The sequence below is a fragment of the Rana temporaria genome, chromosome 9, assembly GCF_905171775.1.
Source record: "Rana temporaria chromosome 9, aRanTem1.1, whole genome shotgun sequence".
NCBI lineage: Eukaryota > Metazoa > Chordata > Amphibia > Anura > Ranidae > Rana > Rana temporaria.
The window spans coordinates 167,269,207-167,295,032 of NC_053497.1; the positions used below are offsets into that span (position 1 = coordinate 167,269,207).

The 25,826-nt window shown below is 46.8% G+C and overlaps 1 protein-coding gene across 3 annotated transcripts in view; it reads left to right on the forward strand.

The window, feature by feature from the left end:
* The window catches only part of BRD2 (bromodomain containing 2), a 17,554-nt gene extending 3,749 nt beyond the window's left edge, over positions 1 to 13,805 (forward strand). Inside the window, exons 1-12 of one of the 3 annotated variants that reach the window (XM_040324936.1) lie at positions 3,165 to 3,255; positions 3,843 to 3,948; positions 4,646 to 4,783; positions 4,899 to 5,037; positions 6,246 to 6,454; positions 6,609 to 6,980; positions 7,288 to 7,416; positions 7,499 to 7,705; positions 9,088 to 9,329; positions 9,914 to 10,215; positions 11,082 to 11,234; positions 12,455 to 13,805. In XM_040324936.1, coding sequence (XP_040180870.1) covers positions 3,946 to 3,948; positions 4,646 to 4,783; positions 4,899 to 5,037; positions 6,246 to 6,454; positions 6,609 to 6,980; positions 7,288 to 7,416; positions 7,499 to 7,705; positions 9,088 to 9,329; positions 9,914 to 10,215; positions 11,082 to 11,234; positions 12,455 to 12,588 — 2,028 coding nt within the window. In that variant the 5' untranslated portion in view covers positions 3,165 to 3,255; positions 3,843 to 3,945 and the 3' untranslated portion in view covers positions 12,589 to 13,805. Of the gene's footprint in view, positions 1 to 2,954; positions 3,256 to 3,842; positions 3,949 to 4,645; positions 4,784 to 4,898; positions 5,038 to 6,245; positions 6,455 to 6,608; positions 6,981 to 7,287; positions 7,417 to 7,498; positions 7,706 to 9,087; positions 9,330 to 9,913; positions 10,216 to 11,081; positions 11,235 to 12,454 lie in introns of those variants that run through there. The other 2 variants (XM_040324935.1, XM_040324934.1) reach the window with 2 other exon arrangements.
* The last annotated feature ends 12,021 nt before the right edge of the window (positions 13,806 to 25,826 follow it).

A 25,826-nucleotide genomic window follows, 5' to 3' on the forward strand; every position in this document is an offset into this window, starting at 1 on the left:
TGAGACTTGTATGAAAATTGAGCCAGGTGGTGTTTCTGGTGCAGTGATGTGTAGTAATGGTATATTGTACCTGGTTTTGGACCAATTGGATTTGGTTTATTTATCCGTCTAATTGACAACCTGATTGGAAAGTGCCATTTAATTTTATTACTTTTGGATCCATCTGTGAAGGATTCCATGTATCCAGGTCATGGTAATGGCTCGGGAGGCAACCTCTTCATTCCAGCTGTTCTACTACAAGTCCCATGAGGCGTTGTAAGTGTTTGACAGCCACAGGCGTGACACCGGGGCATGGTGGGACTTTTCTTTCTTCTGTGATGTGAAGGTTTGTAGCTCATTCAAGTCACTGAAAAATTGGTGAGGAGAAGCTGCAAAATGTCTTGATTGTGACTATTGCACTCAGTATCAGAAGTTTCCCCAGAATGTGATAAAGGTTGTATTGATTTAGTTTTATCACATTAGATATCTTTGGACTTTGGGGAGTTAGGTGTGTTTTTTTTTTTATAGAGGTTATGTAATGCGAGTCCGGTTTGTGGTATAAACATTGTTGGGGGTGGAGCTCGATGGGACATGCCTCTATGAATGAGTTTATGTAAACTCCACCCCCTGCTCTAGTTGTAGCTTTTTGTTTTAGAACTTTCTTCTTTACACTCAGTGAAGATTTGGATGTAACGATTTTAGAGCTTGTTGCTTGACTGTTTCATCACTCTGGTGTCATTATGGGTTGTAATGATTGTATTGGCAGTTGATTAGCTTATTCCATTACTATCTTACCCTTATCAATGGTGGTACCAGGTTACTTTTTAGCTATAGAACCTGGTGGCTTTTCCTAATCTTGTTTCTTGTGCCCAAAACATAACCAGATGGAATTGTTGGATGCCTAAATATATTTCTCATTTGTTGTCTGATCACTTTGAATACCTAGTTAGTTTCAACGTGTTTTGAGCAAGTATACTGTTGGAATCATAAGGACAGTATGTATGAACAGGAGCTTTTTAAATCATTTATCATATTGGGCAGTTTAGAAGCAGACTACAGATTCCTGTGCTGACAGTCATATGTATACAGCTAGGAAGGCATAATAAAGCATCACAAGACCTGATGAGGTCATTGCCTGTACATAGAGATGTGGTTTGTCTCTATGGGGTGTGTTGAGTTGGGAGAATGAGTCAACACTTCGGATGTGGAAATCGGACATTCACTGGGATGTGTCCGAGCTTTTACTGTCGTTGCTTTCACCGTGTTTCTTGATACCTTAACCCTCTCACCAGTGTTGTTTTTCTGGTAATATATTATACAATTTTTTTCCTTTAGATTTACTGAATCCATATAATATGAGGTCAAACCTAAACCCGTTCAGTTTGTATGCAATCAGGCAGACCCTTGCACTACATAGCTGAAGGGAAATCTAAAGGAAATTGAATAATACAATTGTAGAATGTATGGTCATCATAAGGGTTATCAGTTTGGCCAGCTTTCTAAAGCTAGCCTTCTATGAATGCCACTCAGAACTATGATCAGTTTTTCTCTTTCATACTTTGTCTTGATGCATACATGTGTATTTGTATTGTCTGTAAGTTCTAGCACCTGAATCTGGCAGTGGCTTGTATTTACTAGAGAGTGACAAAGGCAGTGTCATCAGGCAATCCATTTCCATAATCTTTCTATCTGAAGTATAATCATTTCAAATTTGGTGTTTGGCCACAAGGGACCCTTTGCTGTCCAGATTGTTATAATACAGGCTGGAATATGTAAAATGTATGGATTGTCACCAACTGTACTAGACGTAGGGGGAGATTTACTATAGTTGGCATACACAGAATCTGGTGCAGCTCTGCATCGTAACCAATCCGCTTCTAACTTCAACTTGTTCAATTAAAGTATAACTGAAGGCAAAACCTTATTTAAGTTTTGGGAAAAGAGATGGTTAGAACCCCTGTCAGTTTTTATTGCTATCTCTGTCCCCATTAGGGTGAATCGCCCTCTTCATCCTATTTACCGTTATCACTGAAAGTAAAAGAAAATTCAACATTTTTGGGTTGTCCTCAGAAATGTAAAAGAGGGGAAATCTTCCAATGGGGACACTAGTTCTAGTGAACTGGGTGTCCCCAAGAGATTCCCTTAATATGCAGAGATTTGCTCCCACTTCCTGTTTGGCTATGGAACAGGACATAAAGGTAAAACTTCCAAATGGGACAAAGATGAACCTTATAACCCTCCTTTACTCTATGCAAAAGAGAGAGAGAGAGAGGGGGATGGGTTGCCTATAGTTCTACTAAAGGACCACTAAAGGATATTTTTTTTTTTTTGTTAGCTAAATAGCTTCCTTTACCTTACTGCAGTCCTGGTTTAATGTCCTCATTGTTCGTTTTTTGCTTTGAAGAAGCTGTAATCCTTCTCTGATCTCCACACTTCCTGCTTGTCTGGCTCCTTGTGAAAAACTCATGCGAGCTTCTCACTGTGGTCCATGATCAAGATGGTGTGATTACTGTGTGTCTAAAACTCCTCAGAACCAATCTGATTAATTTTAAAAACAAACACTGGCCTGTGTTTGTTTGGTTTTTGTTCTGTGTGTCTCTACTTCACAGAAACATGAAACTAGTTTAAAAACTAAACTGCAGGCACATTATATGATTGATTTTTATCTATTTTTAATCATTTTTAAAGGGAATCGGTTAACTATTATGTCTCTATACCCTGTAAACAGTCATTTCAGCAAAAAATAAATGTTTTTCCTTTACTGCTCCCTTAAGCTTTGCCAATCAAACCTGGAAGCTGATTGGTTACTCTGCACAGCTGCACCATATTTTATGTGCTCCAGCTTTAGTAAATCTCCACCATAATGTATTTCTGTGGATGTGGAGTTTTATTTCATTTCTGTTGCACATTTTTAGAATCTGTGGAAAATGTAAACTTGTGTAATCAACAAAGATTGACAGCATTTCTATTTACAGGCCTCCTCTGGATGTACATCATGGTATAATGGGGCAGACGGTTGAGGGAACCCCAGGCAAGCGAATCCGCAAACCCTCTCTGCTATACGAAGACTTTGAGGGTCCCACCATGAATTCCAGTGTCTTTCATCACATGCCTCAAGTCAACCCACCTCCTCCAGAGGTCAGCAATCCCAAAAAGCCCGGCCGCAGCACTAATCAGCTGCAGTACCTGGTCAGGGTGGTCATGAAGTCTCTGTTGAAACATCAGTTCTCTTGGCCTTTTCGTCAGCCCGTGGATGCCATAAAACTGGGTCTTCCGGTACGTTCCTGGGGTAGTTTTGTGGGTTTTAAAATGTGTTACTTGCACACCACACAATTGGGGATGAAAATTTAAAATCAAGGCCCAATGCCATGCATATATATCATTTTTTTGTCTTCTCAATCCAGTTTCTTGTTTTTGGGCAAATGCACTTTTCTGCATATTGTCACTTTTTGCTCTCCACAGCACAAACACATTGAAACATTTTCATATAAAGCCGCTTGCTTCTTAAACCTGATGACAGCTCTGGGTTTGTAACTAAAGCATTTGGTGCTGTGGGGTTTAGGGCACATAGTGTGACAAATGTCTGAGGACAAGGTGTCCTGCCAAGGCAGGATATGATGGGGTAGAGTTTTTATCGCTTTTCTTTTCTGCGTGGTGAAGAACAGATAAAAATATTTTAATATAGTTTAACTTTTCTAGCTTGCATCCATCACTGCCCCTCCCACTCATCCCTACAAATGTATGGATGTCTTCATGCACGCTGTGTAGTTAAAGCTTCTTATAATGTAGCTGCCACCCTATATTTTATGAATTGATTGATTTTACTTTGTGAAATGCAAATTTCCAATTGATACGTTTTGCAGATCTGCACATCCATGAATTTGTACAGGACCCCAAGTGTGACAAAGTATTTAACGCTACACACACTGAGATGTCTTGGATTAGAAGTATGAAGGTACATTATAAATGGTAGGTGTGCTATTATTTAGCTTCTAGACTAAAGCCATAATTTGCCCTGCACCTCCTCACCATCTTGCAATGCTCCCGTTATTTAAATTACCTGTCAACTACCCTGTGACACGCTCGTAGCTCTGAGCTTCTTGTGTGATCACCTCCAGCACCTTACTACAGGGCAGGTCCTGGGGCTACAATCCTTATTGCAATTGACACTTTCAGAATTTTTGCTTTTTATTTTCACATGGCGGTTAAAGGGGTACGTGAATTTTCAAAAACAGAATTTCGTTTCAAACGCCTCCAGTCCAGTTTCTTATCAAATTGCTTGCTTATAGTGGAGAGTTGCATAACCTTTGTAATGTCCCAGAGCTGTCATCAGGTCCTATGTACACAGAAGTGATAGCCGCTCATGATACAGGGTCTGTTGTACACTGTGCTGAAGATGCAGCCGACATTGGGATCCAAGTGGGAGGTTATTAAATATGAATGTCATGTGTGTTAAGCAAGATAGAAGTGCAATAATACATGGGCTGAATTATCCGAACTGGATTTAAGAGCATCAACTTAAATGTTTTATGCCAGTTTTTGTCCCAGCTTACATAAATCAGCCATGTCTTCTTCTTTATAGTGAAATAGATCATATTGTTATATTTTTAGTGTGTTAAACTAGCGCTCACCAACATGCTTTTTCTCCGTGCCGGTGTGGTTGCAGGATTATCATAAAATTATCAAGCAGCCAATGGACATGGGAACTATTAAGAAAAGATTGGAGAACAATTACTACTGGACTGCACTGGAGTGTATGCAGGACTTCAACACAATGTTTACTAACTGCTATATCTACAACAAGGTGAGAGTCGCTTACTTTTACAATGGTTTACTTCTATAGTCACCGCAGATGCCGAATGTGCTCTGTTCAGATGCAACAACCAGTTTTATAGTAATTGTTCTTTATATTTATAAAGCCCACAGATGACATTGTGCTAATGGCTCAAAGCCTGGAGAAGTCCTTTTTGCAGAAGGTAGCGCAGATGCCCCAGGATGAACAAGAAATACCCAATACTGCAAGCAAGTGCAGGCCAGCGAAGAGTGTCAAACCTCCAGGTAGAGAAAACTGCTCTTCTGTTACTTTCCTTTAAAGGGACTGTCTGCCTTTGGAAAAAAAAGTAGTAAATTCAACATAAATGCTCCAGGGTGCATTTATGTTTTTGCATTAAAGCCTGCAAAGCATTTCACCCACTATCACAGCATTGTTGGTCAAGTGCACAGACTCTAGGCTAGCAGTGGCCCGCAGAGCCTTCTCTAATGTGGCCCACAACCTCCTGCTTTGGGATGGTGGTTTGGCAAGGCCAGATTGTGGGTTGTCGACCCACCATCATAGAGCAAGAGTGTTGTGAATGAAGCCAGCAGGATGAAGAAGCAAGTGGCTGCAGAGCTCAGCCACATAAGCTGATGCTTCCTCTATAGCGCCAACTCCTATCACAGGCAGGGTGATACCAAATGCTCTGTGCCTAAGACGGAAACAGCCGACGATACCTGAATAGAAGACTGTTATCAAGGGTAGGATTATTACTCAAATCAGTGTATTTTTGGGCATATCTGTTCTGCAGTGGTTACTGGGCTCCTTTAAAACTGATCCGCAGGTTACCTGCACTGAGCCATAGACTTGCTATATCCCCAATAAAAAAAATGGAAAAACATTTCTGCAGCGGTTTAGGCCAATATGTATTTTACATATTTTTGGTAAAAAAAATCGCAATAAGCGTATATTGATTTGCACAAAAGTTATAGCTTGCTTCTACAAAATGAGGGATGTATTTTATGGCATTTTTATTATAAATTTGTGTGTGTAAATTTATATTTTAATAATATTTATCTTTCACTAGTAATGGCATCTGATCTGCGATTTCTAGCGGGACTACAGCACTGATTATTGTGTAAATGTACCTGTCAGGGTAGGGGTTACGTGTGGTTCTGACTGGAGGAGGAGACAGATCATTGTTCCTAATTACTAAGAACATCAGGTTTCTCTCCCCCTGTCAGAATGGGATCTGTCTGTTTACATTGACAGATCTCCGTTCTGGCTCTTGTTCCTGCAGTCACGGGGGGCTGGTGGACATCACGGCCGCCAGGCACATGCATTGTGTCCCCTCCAGTGCAGCAGGCACGTGCCTGCTATGGCTCTTAAAGGAGTCGACGTACAGGTACACAGCGATTCGGGGGAACGAGCCGAGAGTGGTTTAAATGTTTTTTTTTCCTGACCAACTCCACTTTAAAGGCATTAATACAGTCTTTTTATTTTTCTTCTACAGATATCACAGGTGGCATCACAACTGCACACCAAGTCCCAGCCATCTCATCCATGTCTCAGTCTTCACTGTACCCCAGCTCCCCGGAAATGCCCCCCATCATTGTTGATATACCACATCCAACTGTCCTCTCTAACCCTGTGGTGAAACCAATGCCCACTACTCAGCCTCTAATGCCTGTGGTTCCAGCAGCCACACAACAAATATCAAAGGTAAGTTATACTTTTATGACGCTATTGCATTTTGTCTGTCCTTTTCTTCTTCATAATTTGTCTTCTACCAATTCATATGGCACAAATGTAAATATAACATTTTAGGTTCATTAAGTATATTTATAGGTTTAATATATTATTTTTTCTCTTCTAGCAGAAGAAAGGTGTGAAGAGAAAAGCAGACACTACAACCCCAACCACCACTGCTATCATTGCTACCAGTGGAGACTCCTCTCCTCTAACGCCACCAGATACAAAACCCGCCAAGATCCCCACTCGGCGAGAAAGCGGAAGGCCTATTAAGCCACCTCAAAAGGACTTGCCAGACTCTCAACAGCATCAAACATCAAAGAAGGGCAAACTGTCTGAGCAACTAAAATACTGCAATGGCATTCTGAAAGAACTTCTTTCTAAGAAACATGGCGCCTATGCATGGCCGTTCTACAAACCCGTGGATGCCAGTTCTCTGGGACTACACGACTACCACGATATCATAAAACATCCCATGGACCTTAGCACCATTAAGGTGGGGACAAGATACAGAGAGCAAGCACACATTTTATATTGCTATATACACAGCTCTATTCTAAATAGATTAACTTGCTGGAACCAAATGACTTGAATTATCCAATTTAGTTAATTTGAGATTTACACAAACTTTCATATTATGGAAAGGCTTAATACTGGTTGTCGCTAATGACAGGAGGTGAAACCTATTCACCAAGGTGATTTTGTTCTTAAACGTTAGTAGCCTTTTCATTGACACAGTCTGAACAGATGGAATTGTGCTTGTGTATTCCTAGCAATACTTATTGGCCTTTCTTCCTACACAGAAAAAGATGGAGAACAGAGAATACCGAGATGCACAGGAGTTTGCTGCCAATGTCAGGCTCATGTTCTCAAACTGTTACAAATATAACCCTCCTGACCATGATGTAGTGGCCATGGCAAGGAAGCTGCAGGTATGAGTTGTTCAGTAGAAGTCGTTGGTTTATTATGTTCATTATCTATGGTGATGTTCATCTATGGTGTTCATTTTTCCAGGACGTGTTTGAATTTCGTTACGCTAAGATGCCCGATGAACCTATTGCAATGTCTCCGCCTCTCAACTCCTCACAACAGCCTCCCTCCGATTCCAAATCCTCCTCGGAATCCTCAAGTGAGAGCAGCAGTGACAGCTCAGACGAGAGTGAGAGTTCTGATGACTCGGAAGAGGAGAGAGCAAACAGGCTGGCCGAGCTTCAGGAACAGGTATGAGTACTGGTAGTTGGCATTGTCTTATTTAGAAACAATGGCTTGCTGCTCAATGTTTAAGTACAATAACTCATAGTATTTGGAACATGTGAAATCTAGTTGCTATTGGATACTCCCATTTTACAACTCGCTCTTACAAGTGTAACTCTTTGAAATTTGCGCAACGGCTGCCCTGCTGCTTCTTGACCCCATGCTAGTAGTATAAAACAATGATTGTCCACAAGAGACTTAAGGTGGAGCTCCACCCAAAAGGGGAATCTCCTCTTATTTGAACCCCCCCCCCCCCCTTCTGGGATTTGACAGGTACTTGCTCCCACTTTCAGCTGACATTTTGAGGCGGTGAAGTCATCCCAAAGTTTGTCACCCTCCTTTTGTCCCCTGCCTCCGGGCCATTCCCAAAGCATAGGACGCTTTGTACATGCGCAGTAGGGAAACAGGCTGTGAGATGGCGGAAGCACCCAAGAGCCGATTGGATAATCAGCCAGGGTGAAGACCCTGCTGGATTTGTGGACAAGTTTCCTTTAGATTTACAAAAACCATATAAGATGAGGTCATACCTAAACATTTTCAATTTGTGTGCAATCAGGCAGGCCCTTGCACTATATAGTTGAAGGTAAATCTAAAGGAAATTGTATAATGTATGGCCAGCTTTAATGTCCTAATATTAAAAATCGTCAGCTACAGTATTTGTAGCTGCCGACTTTAAATTTTTTTGTTCGAAGGAGTGTGGAGTTCCGCTTTTTAACACATTTCAAGAGCTTTGTTCCTTTGCATCTTGCCAACCAACCTTCTGCTGTACAACTTTTTTTTTTTTTTTTTCTTCAAGTTTTTGCCAGCCCCCTATTTGCTGCCATTCACCTAGGTGAGTGATCCTTGTGCGCCCCCCCCCCAGCTCCTCCTGAAATATGTGACGTTCATATCCCAAAAGGCATGGAGAGCCCCACACGTCGCCTCATTCAACAATGGGGGGGGGGGGGGCAGCCACATAGCGGCATTTCATTGGTAGGTTGCACCAAAACCCAGAAGAGCCTGTGCGATGCAGGACATGGCTGCTAAAAAAAGGGGGTCTCGCCAAGAGCTGGATCCTGTGTCTCGGTGGTAATCTCAACTGATCCCATCAGCAAAAGCAGAGGAGCAGAAAGGGGGAAAAAAATAGGGGGAAGAAGGTGAAACTCCACTTTAATACCTAGAGGATATTGCGATCTCAAACAGGGTTGTTTGGAGACTGAAGAACTTGCAGGAAATGGTCAGTTACTTGGGAAGTGTTAACGGACTAATGGCGATCATTCATATAGCCACCTTACAAAATGCATACTGGTTTACTTGGCTTGCTGCAGGAAGAGTCTAACTTTTACAATTTTATGTTTATCTTTTAAAAGCTTCGAGCCGTACACGAGCAACTGGCTGCTCTCTCCCAAGGCCCAATTTCCAAGCCAAAAAAGAAGAAAGAGAAAAAGGAAAAAAAGAAAAAGAAGAAATCATCTGATAAAAGGAAAGTCAAAGATGAAGAATGGAGATGTAGCAAATCAAAATCATCATCTTCTTCTTCTCAGACCAAAAAATCCTCTAAAAAATCTGGGGGGACCACTACAAGTAGCGGTGCTATGCTTTCTGTTTCAAAGTAAGTTTACATTTTTATATATAATTTTTATTTTATTTTTTGTGGTATGTAATTGGAAAGATGATACTAAATGCACAACTTTTGTTTCCTTTTGGTATTCTGTGTAGACTATTGTGAGTAAGGTGATGGTTCAGTTGCTACACATCTGTGGATTAAGGGTCGGTTCCTTCATCGAAAACTGACTACACTGGTGTGAACTAGCCATTCGAATACATTGAAAACGCTGCTTTTTTGGTGCAGAAAAAAAAGCACACGGAACCGCGTCTGGTGTGAACTGGCTAAGAGCCAGTTCACACCATAGAGACGCAGTCCGGATGCATTTCTGCATGCATGTTTTTGGTGCATTCCAACCCAATTACATTTTTTTTTGTTCCACCTTTTTAAATGGGGACGTGTGCATTTAGGAACTGACTGTACTGTTGTAAACTATGCCACTGGAAACCATATAACCTACTATACATGTTTCTGATGCAGAAAAAAAAATTTCACTGGATTACATGTGGTGTGAACCAGACCTAAAAGGTGCAAGCTTTGCTACATATTCTTCCTTGTGTTTATGAGGTTTTTTTCTGTTGATTCTTTAGGAGTTCTAAGAAATCAAAGTCCCTTCCCCCACCTCCACCTGTTATGTATGATTCAGAGGAGGAAGAGGAGTGCAAGCCAATGACTTATGATGAGAAGCGGCAGCTGAGCCTGGACATTAACAAACTTCCAGGAGAGAAGTTGGGCCGTGTAGTACATATCATCCAATCCAGAGAGCCCTCTCTTCGGGATTCCAACCCCGAAGAAATAGAGATTGACTTTGAGACTTTAAAACCTTCCACTCTTCGTGAGCTGGAGAGATATGTCATGTCTTGCTTGAGGAAGAAACCACGGAAGCCCTACAGTAAGTGCTCATTCATTATAGCAGAATTTACTCCTGTACTCCCCAACCTAAAGCTGAACACCAGGGAGTTGGTAGTGTGTGTGTGTGTGTGTGTGTGTGTGTGTATTGAATACAATCCTTTTCCACTGTAGCGTGTATGGGTTGACAGATGAGAGCCCTGATCTCATCAGTGTGCTGCGTCTCATTGTTCAGTCAGCAAGTTTGAGGTACATTCTTGACTGTTTTCAGGCAGGGGTCACAAAACTTGCAAATATTTTAGCAGGTATGTGATACAAAGTTGACATCATTAAAGCAGAACTGAAGTATGGCTGTCACAGAACTGAGTAGGTCTTTATTGCAGAAGACATGCACGGTCTCTTGCAAGTTTAGCGCTGTTTTAAGTCCATTTTTAAAAGTAAAATGTATAAGGAAGTGGGGAGGATGAGTACATCTAGAAATAAAGTAATAAGGTGTAAAACGGCAATAGGCAGTCCCATCTGTCAACACAGACCCCCAAAGACTCTTTTGTAAAGGTGATGCGATTTTGTGTGCTCGCCCCCTTGGTCTCCTTATAATTATAGATGAGTAGATTTAGAAGTGTTGGAATGTGTACAAAGTGTAAGTTGCTTAACTGTAAAAATAAATATTTGTATTTTTTTTTTTATATTTAATTTTTCTTTATTGTTTTCCAATAAAGGAGTAGGATAATTTATTGTATCTACACTATGTCTAATGTTGGTATTTGCTTATTTTTACATATGCAATATGCACTTTTTGTTTGCTTGTAAGCAAATATGAGAATATTGGAAAGAATTTGTATTTTTAGATAATGGTTTGTGTAACAAACTTGTTCCTTGTCTAAAATCCATGTCCTTGTTTATCCCCAGCTTCGCCTAACTCCATGCTCTCTGCAGCACTGAAGAAACAACCAGTGGGAAAGACAAAAGAGGAGATTGCCATGGAGAAGAAGAGAGAGTTGGAGAGGAGGCTACAGGATGTCAGCGGGCAGCTGAACTCTGCCAAGAAACCACCCAAGAAAGGTAAATTTCTTTAAACAAAATTCTGTTTTACTTTATTAGGGAGAGATAATCTTCCATTAGAGTAGTGATATGCAATTAGCGGACCTCCAGCTGTTGCAAAACTACAAGTCCCATCATGCCTCTGCCTCTGGGTTCATGCGTGTGGATGTCTTGCTTTGCCTCATGGGAATTGTAGTTCTGCAACAGCTGGAGGTCCGCTAATTGCATATCCCTGCATTAGAGTATGGGTTCTTTGTGCTAATTATGTAAAATTAATTCTGTGCCATTATGTTAAAGTTACATGGTCAATTTAAGCTGGCCATACATTGAGAAATTTAGTTAAAAATAATTGTATATAGAGGTTGTAAACCCAGATAATAAACAAAACCCTCTAAGAAAAAGGCATTATAAAATGCCTGGCTTAGAACAAAGCCCTGCAGCGGTTGCCCGCTGACACAGCCAGGGTTCCTTCTGGGTTTCGGGTGCTGTGCTTGGCAGGAGCCACAATGTCACTCCCATGCATACAGGTCATGAAGAAATGGCACGGGCAGCTGTTCTTTCAGAACGCATGCGCTGGTGACGTAATCGGCGCAGTATACAGTACATATTTCCTAAATGGTGCCAGTTGGAGATATTTACAGTACCTATAGGTAAACCTTATTATAGGCTTACCTGTAGGTACAAACGTACAAGGGAAGTTTACTTCCTCTTTAAGGCCTGGTCATACACTGGTCAAACCGGCTGAGATTTAAACCTTGACTGGATAAGCTAAAGGTACCAAGTTGATCGATCAACTTGGGTACAATCAGTCTGCTGGATTCTCTTGTGATTATCGCTAGCTGCTACTTTAGCTGCCAGCGATAATCACTGGCTTCCCCCACCAGGCAAAGACAATTGCTGATTCCTGTCAGCACTGTCTATTGGTAAGAGAATTGTGCGAATTGTTGCAGGAAAGGAATTTGCAACATGTATGGCCGGCCTTATATTACCCATCATCTATGGAAAATTGTAATGTATGGCCAGTAGAGCAGGTATTGGGGCTAATTCAGACCTCTGGAGCGCACAGCTGGCTCAGTTTCGGGTCTGACTTCAGGCAAAAATTCTGAACCGATTCGCGCATGAAACAGAACAGGGATGCACCATTATGGCAATGTTATGTTATGGCAAATAATTAAATGTTTGTATATTGGATATTTTGTACTCCTTGCCTGGTAATAACAAAACTTTCTGTTCTTTTGCAGTCAATGAGAAAGCGGAATCAGCCCAGCCGGTGTCGGTGTCTCGCCTCAGTGCTTCCAGCTCCAGTTCGGACTCTGATACTAGCAGTAGCTCCACATCCAGCTCCTCAGACACTAGTGACTCGGACTCTGGCTGAGGGAGAGGGTGTAGCACAGCGGGGACATTACCTTCCACTGTAGCAGGGTTGGAAGGCTGAAATTTTATGCTTAAAGTGGTTCTAAAAGGATCTGCAGGAACAGAACCCTCTTGAACCAGACTTGATGCCCTGTTCAGGGTAAAAGCAAACTGAGGCCTTTGGTATTTACAGAACACCCGCCTTTCCCTCAGCTAGGTGTACTCAGCGGCTGGGGAATCTCCTGGAGCATGAGGCTGTTCACCCATTTACCACCTGAATACTGACTCCTGTGGGGATCCTCATACAAGGCATTATAAAGGGTGGGTGGAAGAAATGCAGTGTCCTTATTTTATTCTGTTTACAAGTTCTCCTTTGGAACGCACAGACGCCTGGAAGCTGTAATCGGCTTTTGGATTATCTCGGCGGAGGATCTGTTCAGAGTTGGTCTCTTAGTTGTTACTTAGTGCAGTGTTAATCGTTGACTCTCCAGGCTTTCTCCTTCCTGTTTGTGTTCTGATGCGTACAGCACACGATGGTGACATACTCTGTGTATTGCCTCCAGGTACAGCGTCTTGCCCATCTGTGCTTTGTCTAGGGAAATTTTTAGCACAGCAAAGTGGGCTGCTCGAGGGTCCAGAAAACGTCAGCCTTTTGCTCCATCATGCAAATTTTAGGCACTTGGAAGAGTTTTTATGCCTGTCTGACAAGTAAATTGGTGGACAGGAGGCCAGAAAACCCCTTTAGCCCCCTACTGCATGCAGCGTGTAAGGTGGAGGGTAGTTCTGTCTCACTGAAGAACACATTCTATACTGGAGGCTCCAAACTACAGAACTCGTTCATAGCCTTTCATGTGTTTTTATTTTTATTTTTTTGTATTTATTTTAAATAAGCGAAAGAAGGATTTTTTTTTTTTTTTTCTTTGTTTATAATGTAAAATAACAGAGGGTGCCCTGTTGATACAGGGGCCGGTGTAGATGTAAGATTTTATAAGCCCTGTACATAAATATATATATACCGAGTTGCACAAGCAGCATGTTTCTCAATGTAAAGGGTGACTTTATTTTTTACCTGGGGGGAAAAAAACATTTTTATTTTCTTCCTAATATTGTTCTGTTGCTATAAATATATATACTCCTGTCTTATTCCCTTCCCTTTTCTTTTCTTTTTTTTTCGTCTCCTTGTTATCGGTTCAAGCCCTTTAGTTTGGAAACATGTAAATAAAGAAAATTTACATCCATCTTGAGTTGGTTTCTTTACTTGCTAAACAGATCTGAGATGAAGCCAGGTTGTTTTTAATTACGTCTTTTTTGTCACTTTTCTTTGTTTGACTGTAAATGCATTTAAAAATAACACTGCTTTATACTTGCTTGCTCTGCAATGGAATTTAAGTGGCCCTAGACCTCCTCGGGTCCCTCGCCGGCACTCCTGGTGAGTGTCCAATTAGATGCTTTCTATGGTGGTGCTCGTGGGTCTTGCTCCTTGTCGCTAAAGACACAACCATGTCCCCTTGGCTTTGATTGACAGACTACAAAGCCTGTGAGGGGAGAGAAGAACTGTATTATGGGCACAGCACTGAATCAAATAAGGACTCTGGTAACTAAATGGGGGGGGGGGAGCATTAAGGTAAAAGATGTTTTAAGCTTTATAACCACTGTAAGCCCCTGGTAACACCGGTGTGACTTTAAAACTGTCAAATCGCATCACAGGTTGCACCCTATTGCTTGCATTGGAAGTGGAGGTCGCACAGATTTTGAAAGTAGTTCCTGCACTACTTTTTGCAAGTTTGGGTGCACCTTGCATAGACATTTGTGCATGAAATGCGACTTTAAAATCTTTTTCAATGGTGTGACTGAGGTGCAAGGTGAGGCCTAGATTTTAAAGTTGGAGCCACTCCACTTTTGCAGAGAAAAACTCATTCCCCTCTGGTGTTCTGTGTACATTGGGATTTAAATCTTTTTTTGTTCTGAAGAAAGAGCGGTTTGTGTCCATGTGAAAAATGAACGGGAGCGAGTTCAGCTGCTGCACTTGTGAGGCTCTAATGAGGAAGTGGCAGTGTTTGCATACCATAGTTTGAGAGAATTCCAAAAGGGAAATCGCATCTTAATTGCATTGATGCAAGAGATGCCCAAAATCTGACTTGTATCTTAGTGCAGATTTCTGGGAAAAATCAATATGCCAATCACACAAGCAGGAAGACCTTTCTGGGGATGTTCTGTACATCATCTGTGTGTGCTGTGTATGAGATGAATTTGGCACATCCTTCCCACAATGCCTTGCTCTGTTCTTATTAGGTCCTTTAAAAAAAAAAAAAAATGCACAAAATGTATACATGTATAGCCAAAATGTTATTGGCGGAGACCAGGCTATCCAGGGAGAAGATGACAAAATGACCCCATTCACTTGGTTGTTGAATGTGAATCTGGCGGTGCAGTATTTTAGGGGTTAAAAGAAAGTGACCTTAATGCCTATAAGTCGCCCTCTGAAAAGTGATCCACTGCAGATTTCTCTTAGATGACAAGTGTAAATGACTAAGAGGGAGGAGTTAAGCCATATTTGAAAAGGGAAGGGCTAGAAGTTGTTCACCCACCCCCTCCCCTTGCACAGAGACTCAAAGTGGTACCTGCCAAGAATGAATGACTCTTCAGTCATGTGATATGTTGCATGATAAAGGGAGAGAAAGGCAGCCCAGTGGTACTGAGGTGTGTTCTCAGTGCTAGCTTTTTGTCTGCCCACAGCAGGACTGGAGAGAGCTGAATCTTCCCTCTATAAGCCACTGTCCCTTCTGCTGGGAGTGATTCTGCAGTCAGACCTGCCAGGGAGAAGCAGGACAAGTCGCTGAATATTTTAATTTAACCTTACCCCTGTCTGCCCCCCTCCTCCCTTCTTAGTCCTGACTCTGAATACCAGGACTCATGGATATATACTGCTACCTTTGGATGACTGGACACTGGCAAAACTTGCTAGGGTGCCCGTGTACCCATATACAGTTGTATGCAAAAGTTTAGGAACCCCCTGACAATTTCCATGATTATCATTTATAAATATTTGGACCCGCAATTTAATTTTGATCTCTCAAATAACTGAAGGACAGTAATATTTCAGTAGTGAAATTAGGTCTATTGGATTAACAGAAAATGCAATTTCTCTTTCGTTCATAGACGGACACAGCCTTCATTGACCTTAGGGTTATGCTTCTTCCTACCAGGAGATTTAGGCAGAATTCTACAGCACTTAAGGTGTTAAAAACTTTCCTTCATGCTGCTCCTCCCAGGGGGCGTGGCTCCCCCAGGCATAACCCACACCCTGCTTTAGCAGCCTCAGTTTGTTTTCTGCCTAACGACAGGAGGTCAAGGCTATCTCTGGAGTTCCTGGACTCTGGAGTTTTTTTCTGGCGATTTTTCTCGCTTTTTTTATTATTTTGTTCCTGCATTTTTGAATACTGCGATTCTTCTATCAACAGCCGACTGGGTGACAGGCTGGGTCCTCGACTCTTGTAGTCCCCCCATGTTCGGCCTTCGAGCGTGTGCCGGCCCTCAGCGCAGCTTTGGGACGTCCACGACAGGCCCCATTGCTCCAGGGGCGGCCGGGGAACTTTGGTTCTAGGGCACACATATGACCGGTCTCTATGGCTTTGTCACAGTGTGTCTGGCCGACAGCCATGCCGTTTACGGACGTTGGTTCTGTCTGGGATACCTCCAGCCGGGTAGTCGCAGGACAGGTAAGTAGTGGCCCCTTACTCAGGTAAGTGGTCTGGCTGGTGGTTTCCCTGGGGAGGTCGACTGAGGGTCCGCCCTGCTTTCCTCTCTCCCCTTCCTCTCCCTCCTTCCCCTGACTGGGTAGTGGCTGTGAAGGGGGGCCTCCTGGGTTTTCTTTGTTACCACCGGGGCCCGTGTGTTGTTAGGGGGACTGTGTTGTTACTCTGGGGGGTGCTGCTGTGTGCTGCTGTGTTCTATGAGGTAATTTTTACCTCAGACAGCGGCCGTCTTGGAAATCTCCTTGGTAACGATGTGATTCTTCCCTGAGATGACTCGGCACAGCCTCTGGTCAGTTTTAGTGCTGTTACAGTTTTAGTGCTGTGAATCTTCCATGAGGTGAATACACATCAGTCAGCACATCAGAGCACACCTGAGGTTTTTCAGCTCCCTCTGCAGCTGGGTGGGGTGGTGAATACCGGGGGCCCCCATGCTCTGCAATAGCAGCAAGGAGGTGACCAGTGGGGTTTTTTTTTTGTCCTGCCTTGCAGAGTGGGTGACTCAGCGCTGACACTATGGAACTCAAGTATGCCTGAGTTAACCCTTAATGCCCCTCCCCCTGCCACATCTGTTATGTTGGCTGTCCTGGGTTTCTTGCCAGGTTTGAAGCAGCTAGTGCCCGGATGGGGGGTAAAAAAGCGCCCCCTCCCTGAAGCCTGCTTCTGGGGATGACACAGAATCGCTGTTTTTTTCTGGTTCTGTTATGTCAGAGGCTGCGGGTTTTAACCCTTATGGATAGTGAGGATGACTCTGCTGCAGTCAGTTGCTGGCAAGAATTTGTTGGAGCTCTTGTTTCTGCGGTGCGTGAGGCTCTAAAAATTGAGGATGTGGCGGAGACACCTCCGTGTCAGTACCAGCAGACTACCACGCATCGCTGAAGTGTTTCCTTGTGTTCCTTATTTGGACTATATGTTATACAAGGAATGGGATGCACCGCAAAAAAGTTTGTCAAAAAACTTTGCAACCCGTTACCCCCTTGAGGGGGGCTTTAAAAAAAAAAAAAAAAAAAAAAAAGTAGGTCTCTCCTCCGCCAGTGGACCCCCCTGTGTCCAGACTGCGCAAGGCCACCACATTGCCTGTGGAAGGGGCTCCTGCATTTCAGGATCCCGCTGATAGAGTGGAGGCCGTGGCCCGCTCCCTATTCACGGTGGTGGGTTCGGCGGTGAGGCCGGCTCTGGCCGGGGCCCTGGCAGGCCCCGACTAAAAGGGCGAAGCTCCTGCTGCAGGAGCTGGAAGAAGGACCTCTAAGGTGGCCTTGGTGATCACCGTTAAGGGTAAGCGGTCCTTTTGGGTCTTCCCTGACTGGCATCATTGAGGATGCCACAGGTGGTAAGCGCATGCTGTTCCCACGGTTTGGGAAAAGGACCCTCCTTGCCTACCTCCGAGCGTTTTTTCGCTCGCCCTGTGCGGTGGGGGTAGGTCTACATGGTGCTTGAATCCCCGCTGCGGGGTAGCAGCGCACCGGATACCGCATGCCTAACAAGTCTGCGGACATACCTGCTTCCGCCTGAAGGTCTGCTCCCGCCCGTGTCTCGGGTGGGAGACTGGCTTCGCATGGCGAAGTGTTTTCCTTGGGGTACAAGATTGAGTTTCTCTCTTGTCTGCCAAACAGGTTTTTTCCCTCCGGCTTCTGGCCTCCTCCGGTTCGCCGGTTGACTCCGTCAGGGGCTGTCCAGGATCTTCTGGTCAGGGGAGTGATTGTGCCAGTTCCCTCGTTGGAACGGTCTCGGGGTTTTACTCCATTCTGTTTGTGTCCCCATGGAGGATGGGGCCCGGTCGATCCTGGGCCTCAAGTCCCTCGTTTTGTTTTGTCAGGTTTTTCTGGCATCCTTGGATGTCATGAACGTGTACCTGCATATCCTCAAACCACCAGAGATTCTGTGCTTTGCGGTCGGGGGGGACCATTTTCAATGGTGTCCTTCCCATTCGGCGGGTTTTCGCCAAGGTGCTCGTACCGATACTGGCCCGGCTGTGACAGCGGGGGTTTGTTATGATGGGATGTCTGGACGACATTCTCCTACGAGCTTCTTCGAGCTCTGCATTGGTGGAGCCGTGTCTATCACGTGTCAGGCTCTCCGAGTGTTCGGCTGGTTTCTGGATTGTCCTGAAATCAGGGTTGATTCCGTCTCAGGGATACCTGAGACTGGTCCTGGATTCCTCCGGGGCGGGAGTGTTTTTTCTCCTAGCGGAAAAACTTCAGACTCTGCTATCTGCTGTGCAGCAGTTGCCGACCCAGAAGCGGTCATCTCTGCGATTCTGCAGGAAGGTTCTGGGTCAGTTGGTAGCCTCTTTCGAGGCGGTTCCGTATGCCCAATTCCACGCCAGGGTACTACGGAGGGAACTGCTGTCACGATGGGACTAGCTTCCGTCATCTCTGGATTACCAGATTCAGTTGAGTCATCTGATCATGTCTCCCCTGGTGTGGTGGCTGGCGTTTCCGGTGCTTCGGGCCGGAAAGTCATTTTTCTGCAGGCCACTGGACAGTGGTCACGACGGATGCCAGCCTCTCCGGTTGGGGAGGGGCGCTTGGGGCACCCAGTCAGCCCAGGGGCACTGGACTCAGGTGGAGTCCTGCCTACTGATCAACGTTCTGGAGCTCCGAGCAATCAAGCTTTGCCTTACCAGGTGGTCCCTGGATCTACAGGGCCGACCGGTCAGGATCCTGTCCGATAACACCACGTCCGTGGCGTAGGTTGATCATCAGGGAGGCACACGGAGTTCTGTTGCAGCGACGGGGGTCGCGCGCATCCTTTCGGTGGGCCGAAGGGTCCGTTCTGGCTCTATCGGCCGGGTACATTCCGGGAATACGGAATTGGCTAGCCGACTACCTAAGTCGCACTGCACTGGGCCAAGGAGAGTGGTCTCTCCACCCGCAGGTGTTTCGGGGTCTGTGCCGAAAGTGGGGCACTCCGGACGTGGACCTTCTAGCGTCCCGTCTCTATCGGTAGGTGCCACGGTTCGTGGCCAGGTTTAAGGACCCGTGGGCGGACGCGTCAGGCGCGTTGGTGGCTCCTTGGGGTCGCTGTCGCCTACTTTACACCTTCCCTCCTCGGAAGCTTCTTCCTCGCCTGCTGCGCAGAGTAGAAGCTGTAGGGATTCTATCGGTCCTGATTGCCCCAGATTGGCCGCGTCGCTTCTGGTACGCGGACCAGGTGCGTCTGCTGGCAGACGCCCCCTAGCGTCTTCCCCTGGGAATTGATTTTCTGTTACAGGGTCCAATCTTCCACCCTGTTTCACAGCCACCGGCCTTAGCGGCGTGGCTGTTGAGAGCCAGGGGCTTAAGGACCGAGGCCTATTGGGCTCGGTGGTCTCTACCGTGCTGCCTGCACGGAGGTCTACCTCACGTAGGTTTTTTCCTCATACATGGAAGGCCTACTTCTCTGTGTGTGGGGAGATGAACTGGCACTCTCGTACATGCGTTGTGTACAGGATTCTGCTGTCTTTGCAGCAGGGAGTGGTTCAGGCTCTCGCCTTACGTACGGTTAGGAGCCAGATTTCTGCTCTGGCTGTTTTTTACTTGCAGCGACCCTTGGCATAGCACTCCTGGGTGCGTGCGTTGGGTCAGGGGGTCTGGCAGGTGGCCCCTCCGGTGCGCCCTCCATTACCCCCATGGGACTTGAATTTAGTCCTTTCAGTGCTTCGGGATGCTCCCTTTGAGGACATTCGGGAGGTTTTTTGTTTTATTGTCACAAAAGGTGATTTTATTTCTGGTAGCAATTACCTCGATCAGACGGGTGTCTGTCTGTTCTGGTGGCCTTGTCTTGCAAGGCTCCCTGCTTGGTCATCCGTAAGGATGAGGTGGTGCTGCGGCCGCAGCCGTTTTTCTCCCTAAGGTCGTTTCGGCTTTTCACTTGGATGTGGACATTGTTCTTCCATCCTTGTGTCCTCAGCCGAAGAACCCGAAGGAGGCCACTTTACATTCTTTGGATGTGGTTCGGGCCCTTCGAGTTTACTTGTCGGCGACAGCTCCGTTCCGGATGTCGGACTCGCTGTTCGTGTCTGTGTCCGGTCCCAGTAAGGGCCTGGCAGTTTCGTCGGCCACCATTTCCAGGTGGATCCGACGGATTGTGCTTTAGGCCTATGCCCTAAAGGGCGGGCGCCCCCCTTTCGGGTCATGGCGCATTCGACCAGGGCGATCGGGGCCTCTTGGGCTTTCCGACACCAAGCCTCTGTGTTACTGGTGTGTAAGGCTGCGACCTGGTCGTCGGTCCACGCTTTTTCAAAGTTTTATATGGTGGATGTGAGTGCATCTTCGGATGCCTCCATTGGCCGCAGGGTGTTACAGGCGGCAGTTTAAGGTTGGAGTTCCTCCGTTGAGTAACTCCGGTTTTTGTTTGGGGTGTAACCTGTTTTTGCTGTGTTATTTTTCCCACCCCTCGAATTTTTTTGACACTGCTTGGGGACGTCCCTAAGGTCAATGAAGGCTGTGTCCGTCTATGAACGAAAGAGAAAAAAGGATTTTTGTACTCACCGTAAAATCCATTTCTCTGAGTTCATAGACGGACACAGCACCCACCCCTCCTTTGTTTGTACTGCTTGTTACGAACTGAGGCTGCTAAAGCAGGGTGTGGGTTATGCCTGGGGGAGCCACGCCCCCTGGGAGGAGCAGCATGAAGGAAAGTTTTTAACACCTTAAGTGCTGTAGAATTCTGCCTAAATCTCCTGGTAGGAAGAAGCATAACCCTAAGGTCAATGAAGGCTGTGTCCGTCTATGAACTCAGAGAAATGGATTTTACGGTGAGTACAAAAATCCTTTTTTCTCTTTCGTTCATAGACGGACACAGCATCCTTTGACCTTAGGGTTATGTTCCTCCCACCAGGAGATCTTAGGCAGAATTCTTACAGCACTTAAGGTGTTAAAACTTTCCTTCATGCCGCTCCTCCCAGGGGGCGTGGCTCCCCCAGGCATAACCCACACCCTGCTCCAGCAGCTTCAGTTTGTTTCTGCCTAACCGTCAGGAGAGTCAGGCTCTCTCTGGAGTCCTGGACTCTGGAGTTTTTTCTTGCAAATTTTTTTGCATTTTGCGAGTTTTTTCCTCGCTTTTTTATTTTATTTTGAATCCTGCGATTCTTCTATCAACAGCCGACTGGGTGACAGGCTGGGTCCTCGACCCTTGTAGTCCCCCCAGGTTCGGCCTTCGAGCGTGTGCCGGCCCTCAGCTCCGCTTTGGGACGTCCACGACAGGCCCCATTGCTCCAGGGGCGGCCGGGGAACTTCGGTTCTAGGGCACACATATGACCGGTCTCTATGGCCTTGTCAGTGTGTCTGGCTGACAACCATGCCGTTCGCGGACGTTGGTTCTGTCTGGGATACCTCCAGCCGGGTAGTCGCAGGACAGGTAAGTAGTGGCCCCTTACTCAGGTAAGTGGTCTGGCTGGAATGTTTTCCCTTGGGAGGTCGACTGAGGGTTTTCCCCTGCTTTCCTCTCTCCCTTATTCCTCTCCCTCCTTCCCCCTTTGGGTGACGGCTGTGCAGGGGTTTTTTCTCTTTCGTTCATAGACGGACACAGCCTTCATTGACCTTAGGGTTATGCTTCTTCCTACCAGGAGATTTAGGCAGAATTCTACAGCACTTAAGGTGTTAAAAACTTTCCTTCATGCCGCTCCTCCCAGGGGGCGTGGCTCCCCCAGGCATAACCCACACCCTGCTTTAGCAGCCTCAGTTTGTTTTCTGCCTAACGACAGGAGGTCAAGGCTCTCTCTGGAGTTCCTGGACTCTGGAGTTTTTTTCTGGCGATTTTTCTCGCTTTTTTATTGTTTTGTTCCTGCATTTTGAATCCTGCGATTCTTCTATCAACAGCCGACTGGGTGACAGGCTGGGTCCTCGACCCTTGTAGTCCCCCCATGTTCGGCCTTCGAGCGTGTGCCGGCCCTCAGCTCAGCTTTGGGACGTCCACGACAGGCCCCATTGCTCCAGGGGCGGCCGGGGAACTTCGGTTCTAGGGCACACATATGACCGGTCTCTATGGCTTTGTCGCAGTGTGTCTGGCCGACAGCCATGCCGTTTACGGACGTTGGTTCTGTCTGGGATACCTCCAGCCGGATAGTCGCAGGACAGGTAAGTAGTGGCCCCTTACTCAGGTAAGTGGTCTGGCTGGTGGTTTCCCTGGGGAGGTCGACTGAGGGTCCGCCCTGCTTTCCTCTCTCCCCTTCCTCTCCCTCCTTCCCCTGACTGGGTAGTGGCTGTGAAGGGGGGCCTCCTGGGTTTTCTTTGTTACCACCGGAGCCCGTGTGTTAGGGGGACTGTGTTGTTACTCTGGGGGGTGCTGCTGTGTGCTGCTGTGTTCTATGAGGTAATTTTTACCTCAGACAGCGGCCATCTTGAAAATCTCCTTGGTAACGCTGTGATTCTTTTCTGAGGTGACAAAGCACAGCCAGTGCTGCTGTGTTCTATGAGGTAATTTTTACCTCAGACAGCGGCCGTCTTGGAAATCTCCTTGGTAACGCTGTGATTCTTTTCTAAATGTGACAGACAAAGCACAGCCAGTTCTGCTGTGTTCTATGAGGTAATTTTTACCTCAGATGGTGGCCATCTTGGAAATCTCCTTGGTAACGATGTGATTCTTCCCTGAGATGACTCATCACAGCCTCTGGTCTCTTTTACCAGTTTTTAGTGCTGTGAAACGCTGTGAATCTTCCATGCGGTGAAGACACATTATAACAAGCACATCAGAGCACACCTGAGGTTTTTTTTTCAGCTCCCTCTGCAGCTGGGTGGGGTGGTGAATACCGGGGGCCCCCATGCTCTGCAATAGCAGCAAGGAGGTGACCAGTGGTTTTTTTTTGTCCTGCCTTGCAGGGTGGGTGACTCAGCGCTGACACTATGGAACTCCAGCTATGCCTGAGTTAACCCTTAACGCCCCTCCCCCTGCTACATCTGTTATGTTGGCTGTCCTGGGTTTCTTGCCAGGTTTGAAGCAGCTAGTGCCCGGATGGGGGGTAAAACAAGCGCCCCCTCCCTGAAGCCTGCTTCTGGGGATGACACAGAATCGCTTTTTTTCTGGTTCTGTTATGTCAGAGGCTGCGGGTTTAACCCTTATGGATAGTGAGGATGACTCTGCTGCAGTCAGTTGCTGGCAAGAATTTGTTGGAGCTCTTGTTTCTGCGGTGCGTGAGACTCTAAAAATTGAGGATGTGGCGGAGACACCTCCGTGTCAGTACCAGCACACTACCACGCACCGCTGAAGGGTTTCCTTGTGTTCCTTATTTGGACAACATGTTATACAAGGAATGGGATGCACCGCAAAAAGTTTGTCAAAAAACTTTGCAACCTGTTACCCCATTGAGGGGGGCTTTAAAAAAAAAAAAAAAAAAAAGTAGGTCTCTCCTCCGCCAGTGGACCCAGACTGCGCATGGCCACCACGTTGCCTGTGGAAGGGGCTCCTGCATTTCAGGATCCCGCTGATAGAGTGGAGGCCGTGGCCCGCTCCCTATTCACGGTGGTGGGTTCGGCGGTGAGGCCGGCTCTGGCCGGGGCCCTGGTCAGGCCCCGACTTAAAGGGTGAAGCTCCTGCTGCAGGAGCTGGAAGAAGGACCTCTAAGGTGGCCTTGGTGATGGCCGTTAAGGGTGAACGGTCCTTTTGGGTCTTCCCTGACTGGCATCATTGAGGATGCCACGGGTAGTAAGTGCATGCTGTTCCCACAGTCTGGGAAGGGCTAGGGACCTCGCCCTGTACAAGGACCCTCCTTGCCTACCTCCGAGCGTTTTTTCGCTCGCCCTGTGCGGTGGGGGTAGGTCTACATGGTGCTTGAATCCCCGCTGCGGGGTAGCAGCGCACCTGATACCGCATGCCTAACAAGTCTGCGGACATACCTGCTTCCGCCTGAAGGTCTGCTCCCGCCCGTGTCTCGGGTGGGAGACTGGCTTCGCATTGCGAAGTGTTTTCCTTGGGGTACAAGATTGAGTTTCTCTCTTGTCTGCCAAACAGGTTTTTTCCCTCCGGCTTCTGGCCTCCTCCGGTTCGCCGGTTGACTCCGTCGGGGGCTGTCCAGGATCTTCTGGTCAGGGGAGTGATTGTGCCAGTTCCCTCGTTGGAACGGTCTCGGGGTTTTACTCCATTCTGTTTGTGTCCCCACGGAGGATGGGGCCCGGTCGATCCTGGGCCTCAAGTCCCTCGTTTTGTTTTGTCATGGTGGTGTTGATTCGCTTGGTAATAGCGGCACTTCATCAGGGGGATTTTCTGGCATCCTTGGATGTCATGAACATGTACCTGCATATCCTCAAACCACCGGAGATTCTGTGCTTTGCGGTCGGGGGGAGCCATTTTCAATGGTGTCCTTCCCATTCGGCGGGTTTTCGCCAAGGTGCTCATCCCGATACTGGCCCGGCTGTGACAGCGGGGGTTTGTTATCATGGGATGTCTGGACGACATTCTCCTACGAGCTTCTTCGAGCTCTGCATTGGTAGAGCCGTGCCTATCACGTGTCAGGCTCTCCGAGTGTTCGGCTGGTTTCTGGATTGTCCTGAAATCAGGGTTGATTCCGTCTCAGGGATACCTGGGACTGGTCCTGGATTCCTCCGGGGCGGGAGTGTTTTTCTCCTAGCGGAAAAACTTCAGACTCTGCTATCTGCTGTGCAGCAGTTGCCGACCCAGAAGCGGTCATCTCTGCGATTCTGCAGGAAGGTTCTGGGTCAGTTGGTAGCCTCTTTCGAGGCGGTTCCGTATGCCCAATTCCACGCCAGGGTACTACGGAGGGAACTGCTGTCACGATGGGACTAGCTTCCGTCATCTCTGGATTACCAGATTCAGTTGAGTCATCTGATCATGTCTCCCCTGGTGTGGTGGCTGGCGTTTCCGGTGCTTCGGGCCGAAAAGTCATTTTTCTGCAGGCCACTGGACAGTGGTCACGACGGATGCCAGCCTCTCCGGTTGGGGAGGGGCGCTTGGGGCACCCAGTCAGCCCAGGGGCACTGGACTCAGGTGGAGTTCTGCTTACTGATCAACGTTCTGGAGCTCCGAGCAATCAAGCTTTGCCTTGCCAGGTGGTCCCTGGATCTACAGGCCTGACCGGTCAGGATCCTGTCCGATAACACCACGTCCGTGGCGTAGGTTGATCATCAGGGAGGCACACGGAGTTCTGTTGCAGCGACGGGGGTCGCGCGCATCCTTTCGGTGGGCCAAAGGGTCCGTTCCGGCTCTATCGGCTGGGTACATTCCGGGAATACGGAATTGGCTAGCCGACTACCTAAGTCGCACTGCACTGGTCCAAGGAGAGTGGTCTCTCCACCCGCAGGTGTTTCGGGGTCTGTGCCGAAAGTGGGGCACTCCGGACGTGGACCTTCTAGCGTCCCGTCTCTATCGGTAGGTGCCACGGTTCGTGGCCAGGTTTAAGGACCCGTGGGCGGACGCGTCAGGCGCGTTGGTGGCTCCTTGGGGTCGCTGTCGCCTACTTTACACCTTCCCTCCTCGGAAGCTTCTTCCTCGCCTGCTGCGCAGAGTAGAAGCTGTAGGGATTCTATTGGTCCTGATTGCCCCAGATTGGCCGCGTCGCTTCTGGTACGCGGAC